This window comes from Strix uralensis, chromosome 4, assembly GCF_047716275.1.
Source record: "Strix uralensis isolate ZFMK-TIS-50842 chromosome 4, bStrUra1, whole genome shotgun sequence".
NCBI lineage: Eukaryota > Metazoa > Chordata > Aves > Strigiformes > Strigidae > Strix > Strix uralensis.
In genome coordinates, this window is record NC_133975.1 from 26,325,227 (window position 1) to 26,341,507 (window position 16,281).

The following is a 16,281-nucleotide window of genomic DNA, read 5'->3' on the forward strand; positions in this document are numbered from 1 at the left end:
ATCTGCTTCTCCAAAAGCCAAAGGTCTTGAACATGTTCACACAATCACCCTTTAGTTCTTAAAAAAAGAGGCCAAGATATGAAATAAGTTTTATTTTATTTAACCTCTCATGGTGTTCAGGTTTAGTATCAGATTCTTCAGGCTGGTATTTGCTAATATGTCTCATGGTGGTTTGTTTCAGGATCCAGACAACTGTAAATAAAAAGTTAAGAGCTTTTAGAAAGGTTTTAGCACTGCAAATGTGAAATTGAAAGTTTACAGAAATATGACATAATTTTAATGCAAAATAGACATTAATAGCTCAAAGAATTTGCCTCATTTTATTCAGGTTAGATTACTTAAAGATGCCTTCAAATACAGCAGCTCACAACTGTTTAACAAGCAGGTAACAAGTTGTTCTGTCTCTCAAGGAACTCTGAACAGCACTAAAAATAATTTTTTCAGTAGCTTGCAAGTATCTGGTACCTGGCTGGTGATAATATCCCAAAATCATTGTACTCAACTTCAGTAACAAATGTACATACACAACGTAAATAGTTGTCCTTGTTAAACTGAACTTTGTTTACAAGCATTTACACACAAACTAGACAGAAAACCTTTATAGATAAATTACGTGCTGACCACTCTTTTTAGTGAGGTCAGTGTCCAAACAGGAGGAACATTAGTCCAAGAAAGTCTTTGTCAACAGCTGTAAACCAGTCTGTCTCACTACATCAGTAGCTTTTAAATTCTGAGCCAGCATCATAAGTAGCATGCAGAGAGCAGAATACAGCACTTTAGAGTTCAGTGTTTCTCCATACAGCAGCATAACACCAAGTTGATGAGAGATGGAAAGTTGCTGTCAAGAGACCTAGCAAAATTCAAGTTTTAGGATACCTCTTATGACACCTTTTAGAGGCACAACTGCATCCCTGTTGGGAACCTGCTTAACCACAGCCTTGTTACAGCAGATAAACCTTGTCAAGTTCCCAGATTGATTAACCATCTCTACACTGAAGATGTACGATCTGTGTTAAGATGATACCAACCTATTAAGAGTTTTACTCATCTGCCTGCTGTACTGTTCCTTTCTCGGAGACATAGATACCATCCAAGAATTTCCTGATATCCTTGTTCTTGACTGTAGTGGCTTGCTGGATCAAGGCAGCTGCAAACAAAGCAAGACCATTAGCACAAAGCAAGAGGTCCAAGCCAACTCATAGCCTTTGTTCACTCTCCAGTATTTCAACTAACAAGCGAAACTGTCATCTGGAGCAAGGAATTATCAACTTGAAATCCTGTCAGCTCTCATGAAAACAGAATGCATTTCACTGAGCCTGTCTTGGCAACTCAGGGCAGTGATAGTTTATTAGTGCACGCTTGTACAACTGAAAAGCTGAAAAATTCGGTGCCAAAAAGGACCATCAATACTGACTCAGAAAAAAGCTTCTGTGGACTTGTAAAAACATCTCTAAGTTTAGGAAAAGCATAAGAAACTACAAAAAACAATTACAGTGATTAGAGGAAAAAAATCCTAAGCTGCCACTTACATCAGAGTTTGAGAAAAAAGACAGTTTGCTAAGCTGACATCTTCAGATAAAAGTAGCCCATCATTGTATGTTCCCACACATCTACTTCCACAAACCTGAATTGGAGACCAATTCAATGTCATTCCCTTCAAGGATCAGCTCATCTTTCTGGGCTTGAGATACTGCACAGGAGACACCTACAGAAAGGAAAATGCACAATCTACATCATTGGCAAAGACATTAAGCATACTAAAGAAACAGTACTGATGTCCTGTCCCAATTTACAGATCTAAAAAGTAGTATTCTAGGCAATAATTAGCTTCTATGACTTAAAGAGTCCCTCAAATGCCTTCCAGGATTGTCATCCCTCCCACAGTTTCAAAACTCAAAGATTAGTGCAAGTCATACTCTGAATTGACAGCAACTAAGTGATATTCCTTCCTGCTTAAATGTTACTACGTTACAGCATTAATCACCAACACTGTGTACGAGCCAGAGGTTTTGCCAGCACGGCTTCCTCAGCTAGGTGGTGCCATTTTCCACATTCTTATGTTCATTAAGACAATACTGGAGTAATCCCAATCAAGTCATTAAAAAAAACCCTGCCCCCTGACATGTCAAGCACCAGGTTTATACTAGCTACACTGTGAATACTCACAAGGAGTAAACATGCAGACATTCAAGAGTAACAGGAAACTTTCATTTGCAATAACACCATTAAGTTTTCATAGTTTGATCTATTTAGTCAATAGATATTAGCTTTTAAGCCAGCACTTTACTATCATTGAAGTAAATGCCAACTTAAAAAAATCAAATACAATAATCAAACCCACCCTTAATATTCCATAGTAAATCAAAGCCATCGTAAGTAACCCCGAGCTGTATCTACCACTGTTTTTGGACAAGTCCGATGCTTTCATCTAAAGCCATGCCAAAACATGATCAGTTACACTAAATATCCTTACCCATACCTTCACCAGAAGAGGAACTATTAAAAAAATGAACATGGAAAGTCTTCCCTACAGTCTTAAGGTAACCATGTTTATGATATGTTTTGCCTCCTCCTTTTGGAAGGTTAACAAGCTCCATCAAATGCCTACTCTGTTATACATTCTGCTAAAACCCCAAGTATGCAAGATGTAAAACCAACAAGTAAGATGATAATTTTAACATTTATCTTACATGCTCCTACTCAATCAGGAAATTCAAAATACAACAGCACTTCAAAGACCAAAAATATGATGTGGTGTGAAACTAGTTCATGTACAACGTTTAAAACAGAAATACAAATCTAAAATTAAGCACCCAGAGTTTACCAACTATGAACACTGTCAAGATTTCACAATGATGAAAGTAAACACTGGGCCGCTTGGAACTTGTATTCCAATAACTAGCTCTAAACTAGTTATTAGCTAGCCCTTATTTCCAAAAATAAATTACAAAAGCATTATTAATAATATATCTAAACAGTGGCAAAAGTATCGTAAGATTACACAGACAGGCAAATGCTGCTTCAACAACCATTCACCATCTCCTGTTATCAGTGGCAATACCCGAAGAAAATAGTTTAGAAACCCTAGTTAGAAATAGTAAAGTACACCTCCAGAGATGCTCACCTGGCCTCATACGCACTCTACGAATGTACTTCTCTCCCAAGAAGTTTCGGATTTCCACGAGTGAGCCATTATCCTGTATAACTACATTGATCGGGAAGTGAGCGTACACTGACCTCATCTTGTAACGAAATCCCTAGGATAAAGCACATCAGACGTTGAAAGCAGAATACATCCAAAAGGTAAAACCAATGCATAAAGCTTACTGAAGATATCTAAAACCAAAATATATTGAAAACAGTTTCTTAACAAGAGCAAGCCACTGAGCCCAAGAGACAGGCAGAGTTTATAGTTCATGCTTTCTTCCACTTGCAGAACTTGTTTGACAGCACATGCAAGAAAAAAAAAAGAGAAAGCTACATCTCGATGCTTAGAAAAGGTCTCGCTAAAGTAATAGGCTGCTTGTTGTTAGTAACAAAAATGACATGAGTTATCCTACTTCAAAATAAAACTCACCAGCGTAACACCCTTTATCATGTTCTGTACATGGCTGCAAATTGTGCGAACTGTTGCCAGCTCCTTTCTGTTACCCCACCACTTGTCAACACGTAGCTGTGTTAAAAAAATAAATAGAATTCACAAAGCTTTCAGCTACACTTTGAAGACAGAAATTACACGTTTTTGTGACAAACTAAGAGTCAGAAATTCAGGTAAACTACTTAGAAGCCCTCCTGACAAAAGCACAAAGGTAGTAGTCCTTCAAAGAAACAATAAAATAGCTCAAGTCTTTTAAGCCCTAACGCCCAGATGTATGAGAAATAATTTCTTCTTCATGTCTTGTTACTAACAAATCTTCAAAGAAGCTGGAATAGATACTCTGACATGTTAAGCCGAAAGGTGTTTTATCAAATGTTCCAAAATCAGTCTCCCAAGTATTACCTATCAACTTTTTAATGAAACACTGTGTGGGGGTCCAGTGTTTTAACAAAACACTACATGATTGTGGAAAAAGTAGCTGAAATCAGCCACTGTTGCCTTTTTTTTTTCAGCTTTTAAAAAAGTACAAAAATATTATGCATTTACAAAGGAAACATCTGCTCTCCTGATGTAACTCACCAATTCTGGAAGCTGAATGTAGAGATTTAGTTTTATCTAGCTAAAGCTACCCCGTTTATAAACCAGAGCATATAACTATCAAGCCCCTTCCCAGTAACTATCTGACTGTAACTACGGAAGAAAATCAATCAACAAATTCAATCCAACATATCAGAGAACCTCAAGAGCTCCACAGTTCCCAAGTAGGTCCCAAGGTTCCATGAGACCAGTCCCTTTCAGAAAACACAGAAACAAGCAAATAATTAAATAACTTATCCGCGGCCTAAACTTTTGCTTCAATCTCTTACACTAGCAAGAAGTTTTAAAGCTAACTGCGAAGCTCCCCTCCCCTCCCTCTCTGGGTAGAGAAACAAGCTCTGCAGCACTCACCTTCTTATGTTTCTTTCCCAGGAGGGACAGCTCCACGTTGATGTGGTTAAAATCCCTCCGCAAGGTTCCTCTGGGGCCCTTTACAATGACTGTCCGGCCCTTCAGTGAAACACTGACTGGAAATCAAAGGCAAACGCTCGTTACCGGCTGCGGGGTCAGCACCACAGAACGCCTTTCAAACGCACACGTACCTTGCTCGGGGATGTCAACGGTCTGGTTGCTGAGAATGGTCTTCATTCTGCAAAGGACAACGGAAAGAAGCTGCAGACCCCAAGGCAAGGCCCTTCTCCCGCGTCCTTTCCGCTCCTCCCCGGCACGTACCCCCAAACACTCAACTACGGAGCGCCGACCCGGTGCCCCCACCCCCTCTGCCACCTCCGGGCCGCCACGACGCCGGGCTCCGCTTCCAACACCGATACGTGCCGCCCAGGCCCGAGGAGCGGCGAAAAGCGGCGGCCTCGGCGCTCAGCTCCACCACGGGGCCCAGCCCGGGCCTAGAGCCGCCGGGGTGGGGGGACAGGGGGAAGGCGTCACCCCGGGGGCTCCCCTCCCGCAGGGCCCGGATCAGGGCGCGGCGGCTGGGCCCGGCGGCGCCCCGGGAGGCTGCCGGCGCCCGGGCGGAGCACTCGGAGGGCTGCCCGCGGCCGATGGACCCGGATGCCGCCGCCGGCCCCCGCCTCACCTCGCGGCAGGCAGAGCGGAAAGAGACAGCGACTGACGTCATCACGTACTTGTAGCTGCTCCCGGTCAGTTAACGTCATCACGCTGAGGCAGCCGTCCAAGAGGCAAGAGTAGCCGAGGCCCGATGCGTGTGAGCCAAGTGACGCGACCAGGCGACGCGGCGGAGCGCTGAGAGGATCGTTCGGGCCGGCCGGCTAAGCGGGCCAGGCTGCTCCGCGGGGGCCGCCATGTCGCTGCTGTCGGGGGGCCGCCGCTGCGGGGCCGCCGCCGCCACGGCCGCCCGGCGGCTGCTGCTGAGGCCGCAGGGGCAGGTGAGTCAGCGCCGCAGGGGGGTGCCGGAGGGCGGGCTGCCGAGCGGACAGGGGTGGGCGTTGCGGCCCGGCAGAAAGGAGACCTCGGGACGGTGCCTCGGTGAGGGGAGGCGGCACGTCGTGGCGGCAGAAGACGATGCCGATATCTGAGGTCGTGTGTGGCTGCGGGCCGCCCGGCTGGGGCGTGGGGCCTGAGAGCGATGGGTGCCCGCGGGCGGAGCCCTGGGAAGGGCTGTCCCAGCGCCGCCGCGGGGAGGCTGGGACGTGAGGCAGCCGGGGAGCTGCCGTGCCCCTGCACACAAACACACGCTCACACACGCTCACACACACAGACACGCTCACACAGACACGCTCACTCACTCTCAGCAAAGAGACCCACGGATCCCACCCACTTCAAACTCCGCTTCTGAGAGCCCGACTTGTGCTGCTTCTGCACCGAAATAACGTCCGTGGGTTACTGACTTGGCAGCCTAAATCACCTCAGCGGCTTGGGTTTCAGCCCCGACATCGCCAATTAATCCATACAATGTAACTTATATCCAAAAACTATATAACTTCTTTTGATATTAAGATATTTCAGAAGAGATCATGCTTTATGTCTGTTTTGCGTGACTTAAAATGGAAAAGATAATTATATGTTTAACTTAAAGGCAATTGGGAAAATGCTTACACAAAATGTACCTTAACCACCAAAAGGACGAGCAGTTATTTAGTATATAATGCTAGCACATTTAGAATTCAATACATTACAGTGTTGCTTCTTTTAGGTGTCTGGGAGCCACCTGTGTAACCAGTACAGAACATCAGGTTCTTTGCCAGAGGAAAAAAAAGAGTTTCTGCAAAATGGACCAGCCTTACAAGACTTTGTATCTGGAGATTTGTCAGACAAGAGCACGTGGGCAGAGTATAAAGGCAGTTTAAAGCGTCAGAAAGGAGAAAGGTACTTGTGATTTTAAACAGCTGTAGTTGTTTCCACACACAATCTTGTATGTTTAGTACTAACTACAAAATGTGTATGATATATTTTTATTAAATCCTGTCGTACTGGTTTGCAAATTTCATAAGTTTTCAAGAAAGAACAAACACATTATTAACTTCAAATGCATAACAAAACATGAAGACCTGGTGGGATTTTCTCGCTTGACTGCTTCTGGCATAGCCTGTATTAAATTACAAATATACATCAGTAGGTGAGTGTACCCTACTTTGGTGTTGAAAAAATATTATCGATAGAGTAAAACAAAAAAGGGAGACGAAATTAGAAATGCTTAAAACCACCGTATTTCCAGTTATAAATCTGATCAGGCTTTGCGATAGCTGTGGAGCATATACTGCCATTAATTGTTGCAGTCTCCAATGTGTTATTATTAAATCCCGCCAGTACAGTTAACAGTTTTAAAGCTTCTAATGACAACAAACACCTACTCTTGCATGTTGGGATGATGATAAACATGGAAGAGAGAAGTCCATTATGACCATGAATGATTTTAATATTGGTTGCTGAGTTGCGTCAGTTTTCAAGGAACCTTTCCTAGTTGGGATCTGTAACAAATTAAAGTGGATCTATGAAATTAATGGAAGCTTACCATGTAAATAATCTATTAATGTTTATGTTTGCTTGATGTTATTCAGGCTGCGACTTCCTCCATGGCTGAAAACAAAGATTCCCATGGGAAAGAACTACAATAAACTAAAGAATACCTTGAGAAGTTTAAATCTTCATACGGTAAATCTAGTACCAACCAGGTTTTCCTGTAGAAATACAGCATTTTTTTACAGATACAGAATTACGTCTTTGTGGAGGACAGGTAGAAATCATGTCTTGCATGATCTTCAGCACTGAAACCAAGCCCAATGCTGATCTTTTTGCCAGCAGTGAATTTTACCCATAAAGAATGAAGTCAAATCCAATGGAGTATTTCATGTTTTTCCTGCTGTGATTTTAAATACTAGGGTTTACTATTTGCATCACCAAACAGATCAGAAGATGCTATGTGTGACTGTTTTTAATGGAAACACACACAATTTCAGAGTTACATACATGTTTTGCATGAAAAGAAATTGTAGAAATATATCTGTTTCATTAAATATACCTTCCAGATGGTAAAAAGTGGTGAGTATGCATGGAGAGTTTTTTTCATTTTTTTTCAGAGTAAGATCATGCTTTGATGCATCACAAGCTTTGTGAACATTTTATCAGTTTTTCAATTTAAAGTGTCAATGACAATATGTGCTAATTAATAAGGCAGTTACATGGTTGAGGAGTTTTTGGAGTTGTGAAGTAGAGGAAAAGAATGATAATGGATGTCAGGAAATAATTCTTTTCTTCCTATCTATTCTACTGATTGCTTAGAGAACAATATGTAACTGTTAATCCCCTCATTTATCAGGGAAGGAATTTTTTTTGTAGGCTACTATTGAAATTGATCAATAATATAACAATAATTTTCAGTAATAATAGATCACAGTAATAATAGGTACATTACTGTCTTTTACCTTTAGGTATGTGAAGAAGCACGTTGTCCCAACATTGGAGAATGCTGGGGAGGTGGTGAATATGCTACAGCTACAGCTACTATTATGGTAAGCCATTAACCATTTCTTAGTATTCGGTTAATGTTAGAGCTGTTTGAATTGTTGCATCTCTACTGTAGTGGAGTGGGTTTATTACAACAAATGTAGAGTAAAGCACTGTCCTAGTTTTTTTACTTAGTACTGGGATTTATCTGATCTCGCTTATGCAGCTGTGTCTCAGCTGAGCAATAGTGATGTGTACACTGTAAAGGTAGGAATGTCTTTCTTATTTCAGCTGATGGGTGACACATGCACTAGAGGTTGCAGATTTTGTTCAGTAAAGACAGCAAAAAATCCACCTCCACTGGATCCCAAGGAGCCTTACAACACAGCAAAGGCTATAGCTGAGTGGGGCTTGGATTATGTTGTATTGACGTCTGTGGACAGAGACGGTTAGTATGTTGTCTCTCATCTCTTCCAGTCTGAGCTCTCATATGCGTTATATGGGGTAAACACAGACCTCGACAAACATTTATCACTCAGCACAATTGTTGAGGATTGCTATTTTAAAAGAGTTGACAGTGCTGAAACCTTTGAAAGTTTCTACATATCCTTAGTATTTCTCTGTGTCTCGTAAAATATAATGGAAGTTACGCTGTTATTAAACATCAAGAATATTACAATACTAAATATTTTATAACTCTTTTTTTGCAAAATACATACATATACAGCACGTTCTATTACCTGATTAGCAAAAAACCCATCCCCGCCCCAACTTCATATACAATACCGTTACAGAGCTTCCTTCCAAAAACTAAACCTGGAATATATTTTATGTAACAAAACTCAAAGTTGCCTTTTTCTAAGGTTGTAGTAGCTCCTTTATGGTGAAACCACATAGGTGGGGAAGACCATTGTAAAGACTGTTCAGTATGATGGAAAGTCCAGTAGCTTTGAAGTGGCTTACAATAAAAGAGCAATAATATATATATTTCAATTTTTGTAGAACTGTTTCTCAGACCAAAAACATAAATAGGTAAAGCCATTTTGTGCTCAGGCTGACAGTGAACCTAGAGACAGGTAAATTCGGAGTAAACTTTTGAAGCCTACCCTAGACAATCACAGTTAGACTTTGTGCAGAACAAGGCTTGGTAGAATATCTGTTGTAAACCTTTGGCATAAGCGGTAAGATAAGACTGAGGTTTGACTGCTTATTATTTTGCATTTAAATTTGAATCTGTAGGGTTTTTGTAGCTTTGCTAATAAGTAAATACATTTCTTGAACAGAAAGGTTAACTGAATAATTGAAATGCTTCTAGATATGCCTGACGGTGGAGCAGAACACTTTGCAAAGACAGTCTCGCATCTGAAAGAAAGGTATATTATTGATGTGTTACTACTATTATTATTATAACTTTAGAATGTGGTACTGCATATAGGTCAAAACTACTTTTAGCTGGATTATTCCAGGGGCTGTACAAATACAAAAGTCTGCCTTTAGCCTATCTGTGTCCCTTTTTTTTTTTTTTTTTTCTTGTTTTTCATCTTTCTCATATAATGGCCTCAAAGTATTTTGAATTTGGATGCATTTCCAATTTAGCCCAGGCTTATTTAAAGCTAAGCACTGGATTATTTCTTTGAACAGGCAGCTGGTCTACCAGGAAATGAGTACATACTTTTGAGGTACATTCATTCTTGAAGCTTGGGGCTTAAACACAGTGGATTTAGATAAGTGCCACCACATGACAGAAGAAGTTGGGTTTCTCTTTCAGCAGTGATCAGATTTCTTTGTGTTTTCCCACAATGACTGTTTCTAAGTCTGCGATTGTACCTTCGGCTTTCCATGCCTTCTGTGCCTTCTTCATTCTACATCAGTGCCTTGCATGCCATTTGGTAGCATATGTGTCTACCTGCAGATTTAATTTGTATAACATCATTTAAGTCTTTATCTTGGGACTTGAAAGGTTTTTGCAGTTTCCCTAACCTGCCTTTCTGAGCTGAAATCTGGCTCCTGGACACCAAGATTAGATCCCAGGGCAATAATCTTCTTATCCCAGTAGGTAGGATTGTATCTCTTCTGTATTTTGGAGCTATGATGTTAAGCTCATGTTGTTAACCTGCAACAAAGACACATGAAAAATCACGTACAAACAGTGAATGTGATTAAGACTGTTGGAACTGCTTTTATATTGATTTCACTTTCATTCTATTTCAGCTCACATCAGTAAAATCAGGGATTAAACACATTATGTTTTGTTTGAATTGTCATACCAGTATTTGCAGAAATCTGTTGGTTTAGAATTGTATCCCAAATTAACTTTACTTTGCTTGTCAGACCATCATTTATTTAGTTATGTTTGGGTTTTTGCTATACTGAGTTTTTTAGCAAGAGATCCCCTAGATGTGTTCATTTTGCCTCTCCTTTTAAGGAATTCAAAAATCCTGGTAGAATGCCTAACTCCCGATTTTCGAGGGGACTTTAAAGCTGTGGAGAAAGTAGCGTTGTCGGGACTGGATGTGTATGCCCACAACGTGGAGACGGTGCCAGAATTACAGAGGTAAGTAATACCAGTATGTAGAAATAGCAGAAAGTATGAACAGACGAGGGGTTTTGTAGGAGGGTCTGTGTGGAAGGGGTAGCCGGCGCCCTTCATTGAGACCCTCACGGAAGCTCTCCGCCGCGCCCGGGCGGGGCCGGGCCGGGCCGGGCGGGACAGGCCGCAGGGCGAAATGGCGCGGGGTGCGCGGCGGACCGGCCCCGCTCCCAGCATGCCTCGCGCGCGCCGCCGCCGCCGTGCCCGCCGCCCGCCGGCAGAGGGCGCCCGCGCCGCGCCCCGGCCCCCGGGGCGGCCCCGCCTCATGCCGTGGGGGTGCGGCCGGACGGGGGCCACCGGGGCAAGGGTGGGCGCAGCCGGCGCCGCGCGGGCGGGGAGCCCCGCTCTGGGACCCGAACGGGAGCGCATCCCATCGCTTGCGATGCTGCGGGGGGGGTTCAGCCGGTGTGGAACTGCACGGCTAAAACCTCCCAGTTGCCATTTTCACCTTGTGGAAACTACCAGAACGCACCTTTCTTGGCATCTCTTAACTTCTGTGCACCCTTTCATGCGTTTTTCCCCTTGTGCTGGAAATACGAAAAGGAAGGTCCGTGATCCTCGAGCCAACTTTGAACAATCCATACGTGTGCTGAAGCACGCTAAAGAGGTCCAGCCCGGCGTCATTTCTAAAACCTCCATTATGTTGGGGCTAGGCGAGACAGATGAACAAGTATATTCCACAATGAAATGTAAGTTGGTGTTGAAATATATGCCAAAATTCACAGGTATGAGTTTTACTGTGTTGGAAAACAGTTGTAAGCATCTTTGCCTCAACATGCAAGTCAGTTTGCTGGTGCAGGAAACGTTTTCTAAGCTTTATGGAAAAAAAAAAGTTTGGTTAAAAAAGATTAAACCTCTGAAATATTTTGCCTTCATATGGCTTTCAGATTCAGTTTGACAGGTAGATCCAGCTCATGTTGATTTCAGTGGAAATTATAAGTATCTTTGTGTGACTATTTTCACATTCTTATCTTTGCAATACTTAAATAATGGACTTGCAACATAGTTGCCCTATTGCGCATTCCTTTTTAGAAACAGCAAACCTGATTGTTTAAAATAATTTATTTCATTTTACTTAGATTCAAAACCAGTTACTATTCTTGGAGCTGTAGCATGTTCTTATGTTTTCATGTAAATGTACTTTTAAGAGGAGAAAATTTCACAGTGAATGCAATGTGCTTGCAAGAAGAAATTCATAAATCCTATAGCATTTCTCCCATATCCTGAAAGAATGTCTACCTGGTACTTTATTTTGTGTACAACAACCCATATTTAGAATGCAGTGATACAGTCTAGTTTTTCTGCAGCTATCCCACAATCAGGACCATAAAATTACAGTTCCTGATTTTCCCATTCTTCCTACCTAGCATTTCCTGCCACAAGAATATGGTATTTCAGATTTGGTGTCATGTTTTCAGGCCACTGTCATGGATGTATTTGGAGACAAACTGTTACTCACCACATTCATTCAGTTACTCTTAATTTTGTTCCCCTTCCATCCTCTGGGTACGAGTTAAAAGAACATGTAAATGTGCTGATATTGAATGAGTTTCTTCATGGAACCGTCTCAGTCTAAACAGAGATTCTAGGGTAACAGTGAGTATAATGCTGTGGTCAAAACACCATCTTTTTTTCCTATTTAATGTGGGGCAACCAGCCCAAGTAGCCAGAAAATATATGGAGATGTTAATGCAAAATCTGATTCCTCAGCCATCCCTCTTCTCAGAATATCCCACTAGCTGCAGTGAACATAATTCTTCAGGTTAGCTATCAGGTGTCTGCATCTACCTCTGTAAGTAGACTACCTGAACTCATTTGCTGTATATTGATCCTAGTATACACTCAAATTTGAGCAAAGTTTATGAGATTCTGCAGACATCAGAGCTAACATACCTCCTAAGTGTAGAACTGGCAAAAGATGTTGGCAGTTTTCCCTGATGTATAGCTCTCTAGAACTGTCCACATCTTTTTGGCATGAAGTCTCTTGAAACAGTGGAGAACTACCAAGTGTATGTGCCTGCATCCCTTTTTTTGTCAAATGAAGACTCTGACCTAAAGACACAATGAAAAGCAGTAAGAGAAAAAAGACAAGAGCATGTCATCTCTGCAGCGAGACACGTGACTGCAGTGAGTGCAGCGCAGTGGTATTGTCTCTTGCTTTAAACTAGATCACTCAGGTCTTGCTGCAGCATGGAGCTCAGAATGAGGTGAGTGGCTACTGCTCACGGAGGCTGCAAGTTCCCTTTGCTGGAGAGCAGAAGGTAACCCCTGCAGGGTGCTGCGGAGTGACCTTTGTTCACACTTGGAAGGAGGGCGTTTCCCAGTTGCTGACAGTCCCTTGTGATCCTTCTGCTGCTAACAGGGAATTTTGTTCTTACAGTATTGCGGGAAGCAGATGTAGATTGTTTGACCCTAGGACAGTACATGCAACCAACAAAACGTCACCTGAAGGTAAAAATGCCTTTAATTCACCAGCAATGTTATGTTCTGTACCTTGCACAGTCAAGTTTCCTCTTTCTAAATTGAGGCTTGATATGCATCCTTAACTGTGGATGTTGGGAAAAATTTCCTTCCTTGTTTAACCTGATCTTCATCTGTTATGGGCTCCTCACTAAAATTGACGTTAGCCATCTAATCCCTTCCATCTTCTGCAGACTTCCCGTTGCTACTTTCTACTATTAGCTGGTGAGACAGCTGAAGCTGAGGCATGGTTCTGGAAAACACGAGTTTCAGTATATATCTCAAACATAACCTCTCAAGCCAGCTCCCCTTCACTATCTCATAGGCTCTCCCTTAATGGTGCCACTTCTGCTGGGAAACTACCATGTTCTCCTTCTGTAATTGTCCAGAGTTTGAGTCTCTTCTGTTACTGTATTTCACTGAAGTAACTGTTAGTGAAGAGATTTGTAGGACTATTGTATTTTTTTTCCTAACTTGGGAAAAAAGGACCATTCAAAAACCGAGTGAAGAAAATGATAAAGCAACAACTAGAAATTGAATTCTAAACTTTTCAGCTAAATATGAAAAGCAAATAAAATGCACTTTCAGTAGAAAGCAGAGAAAATTCATTTTGTGACTTGTCTGCTGAAAGTTTTGGAGTGTAAAATTTTGAACTTGCAATATAACTGTGTTTCATGTCACTACATGCTAAGTATAGCCATTTCCTTTGCATTTATACCCAAAAATGAATTCTTTTCACTCAGGTTGAGGAGTATATAACTCCCGAAAAATTTAAGTACTGGGAAAAAGTAGGAAATGACCTTGGATTCCATTACACCGCTAGCGGGCCCTTAGTGCGCTCCTCCTATAAAGCAGGTAAATTACTGAAAAGCATTAGATTCTTTGCACATAATGTTTTATTATGTAAAGTCAAAAAAGTGAAGTAATATGCAACAAAGCTCACCTTAGCTCAAGGACACCTCATACAGAAATCTTATTTTTCTTTAATTATTTACACTTACTATCTTAGTAGGTCATCTAAATGCATCAGTATGACAGTAATTGATATTTGTACAAGTGCTGTGCTGCTTAAGCTAATTTTTTGCCAAACCTAGTTTGTACTATGCTCAATGGGTGAGGCAGGATAAAGGGTACCCAATGTGCAAGTTTTCCTTTACATTCTGTCTCTTGGATGCTTCAGGGTTTAATGGGGCCCTTTGTGATGTAATTCTATTGCCTTGGGCAGAATTTATTTACAGTGCCTTAGAAATAATTAGACACACGGCAGTGCTTTTTCTGGCAAAGCACTAGGTATTAAGTAGCAACTGATACTAATGGAGCATGTTGCTGCTTTTTCCTAAGGAGAGAGTAGAGAAGACTCATCTGGGGCACTGTGCCTAGACTGTTCTGATGCCAGCTCAAATGAGATTTATAGCAGGTTTCACTCTTAAGTTGCTGATACTTTATGAAATAGGAATTAATTTTTAATTAAATCAATTTACCTTTGCCTGTTGGAAATCACGAAGAACCAGAGCTATTTCATAAAATTGGGCATGAGGAAAATCAGGATTTTGGGGGTGTAGGGTTGTTGTTCAGGTTATGGGTTTTGGGGTTTTTTTACATCTCTGCTGTATGTGTTGGAAGTGCTGTTGTTACAGAATTGAATTACTATAAAATACTGGTAAGAACAATTACATTATAGAATAGAACACTTGCATTAAATAAGAATGTGTATTGCTTTCTTTCATTGGAATACCTACACATTATTTTGGTGCTTTTTTGCCTTTTAATTAGGTGAATTCTTCTTGAAGAACTTAGTAGAAAAAAGAAAGACAAAAGCTATCTGAAGAGAAGAGTGAACCTATTTAAAGCAGCCAGTTTTAAGGATCCTTTTTTCAGCACGTAATTATACTCAGTTCCAGAAATGCAGAAGACCAGATGGTTGATGTATGAATAAACTTACTATCTTTCCAGAATACTTTTCTCTCACCAAAACACTTCATATTATTTTACCTCATCCCTCCTGGCAAGGCTACAACTACATAGTACTTCTGCTGTTCAGCAAAAAGTCAGAAGATAGAACTGATTTTGAAAGAGTAATGGAACTGAGTTGGAAGAAATGTAAGCTAAAAAAAAAAAAAATCAAACCAGATTTAAGTAAAGAGATTTGATACTACCATCAGTATTGCTGCAGTTAATACTTGTGAAGATGCTAAGAGTAATTTGAAAGTTACTGATATTTTGGTGTATCTTACTGTTACGGTACACAAGCTTGCAGGGGCTCTTGGAACTAGAGGAGTTCTAAAGAAAGATTGTGTACATGACAGAGGACCAGATTAGGGATATCTTGAGCCACACCAGAGAAAGTATCACTAATACTCCTTCAAGAGATAGTATCGCTTGCCTGCATCTTAAGGAAATGAGCTGTACCATTCTGATAACTAATGCTTTTCAGGTGCTTGCATGTCTCAAAGTGTAAGCCTTGGTAAACACAAGGTATCTAACTGAAGAAAACAAGAACCTTTTGTGGCAAGACAATTAACCTTGTGTAGATACCATATAATTTAATTATTTGGAAAGTCAGAGTTAACGTAACAGCATAAATAGAGCCACCCCTGCTTTGGGTATATGACTAACAAACCCCACTGAGTTGCGCAGGTGCTTCTTCAGTACTGGGTGTGCAGAACTGCTGCTGTTCTGTGCTATGCTTCTACTCCAGAGGTATATATGGTCTTATTAAAGGAAAGTTAAAATCCCCATCCAAGGGTGTGGTGGTTGTGTTTGATTGGTCTGGTTACCTGCCCTCTTGAGACCTGGTCTGGCTGTAAATCTGAATACAGGGAAGTGAACTGCATCATGGATGAAATGTGAAATCCATTACGTACCATAGTAAGCTCAAGTAGAAATAACAACATGGCTTATGGTATACTAGCAGCTGTAACTTCTCTTTGCAGTCATGATAATTCAGAGTGCATCTCTCCCTAATAATTCTCAGTTGTCTGCTATGGTCATTAGATACCATTTTTAACTGGCTTCAGCTGTATCTTCACAAAGTTATTTGGGAAACATGCCAGGAATTTACTGTCTGGTCCCACACTCTCATCATACAGGTTAATCCTATGGCTGGCTTTAGTACTTTTCTAAAACTACTGTATTCTATAGGAAGGAGAGTGGACCTCCACCGCACCCCCAACTC

General features: G+C 41.4%; 2 protein-coding genes across 3 annotated transcripts; one reads left to right on the forward strand and one right to left on the reverse strand.

Moving 5' to 3' along the window:
• Nucleotides 1-79: 79 nt before the first annotated feature.
• On the reverse strand, nucleotides 80-5,283 carry RPL9 (ribosomal protein L9). 2 transcript variants are annotated; one of them, XM_074866015.1, is made up of 8 exons: nucleotides 5,229-5,283; nucleotides 4,738-4,784; nucleotides 4,547-4,662; nucleotides 3,578-3,673; nucleotides 3,125-3,257; nucleotides 1,625-1,705; nucleotides 1,029-1,147; nucleotides 80-192 (listed from the first exon to the last, which is right to left on the reverse strand). In XM_074866015.1, exons 2-7 carry the CDS (start codon nucleotides 4,781-4,783, stop codon nucleotides 1,041-1,043), a joined length of 579 nt encoding a protein of 192 aa, XP_074722116.1. In that variant the 5' UTR covers nucleotide 4,784; nucleotides 5,229-5,283; the 3' UTR covers nucleotides 80-192; nucleotides 1,029-1,040. The 2 variants fall into 2 exon arrangements, with proteins under 2 accessions (XP_074722116.1, XP_074722117.1); XM_074866016.1 differs by lacking the exon at nucleotides 5,229-5,283 and adding an exon at nucleotides 4,868-5,012.
• A 106-nt stretch (nucleotides 5,284-5,389) lies between these two features.
• On the forward strand, nucleotides 5,390-15,844 carry LIAS (lipoic acid synthetase). The gene is made up of 11 exons (XM_074866014.1): nucleotides 5,390-5,538; nucleotides 6,306-6,478; nucleotides 7,171-7,264; nucleotides 8,041-8,121; nucleotides 8,348-8,504; nucleotides 9,372-9,429; nucleotides 10,482-10,610; nucleotides 11,190-11,335; nucleotides 13,027-13,097; nucleotides 13,850-13,961; nucleotides 14,880-15,844. Exons 1-11 carry the CDS (start codon nucleotides 5,455-5,457, stop codon nucleotides 14,930-14,932), a joined length of 1,158 nt encoding a protein of 385 aa, XP_074722115.1. The 5' UTR covers nucleotides 5,390-5,454; the 3' UTR covers nucleotides 14,933-15,844.
• Nucleotides 15,845-16,281: the final 437 nt, after the last annotated feature.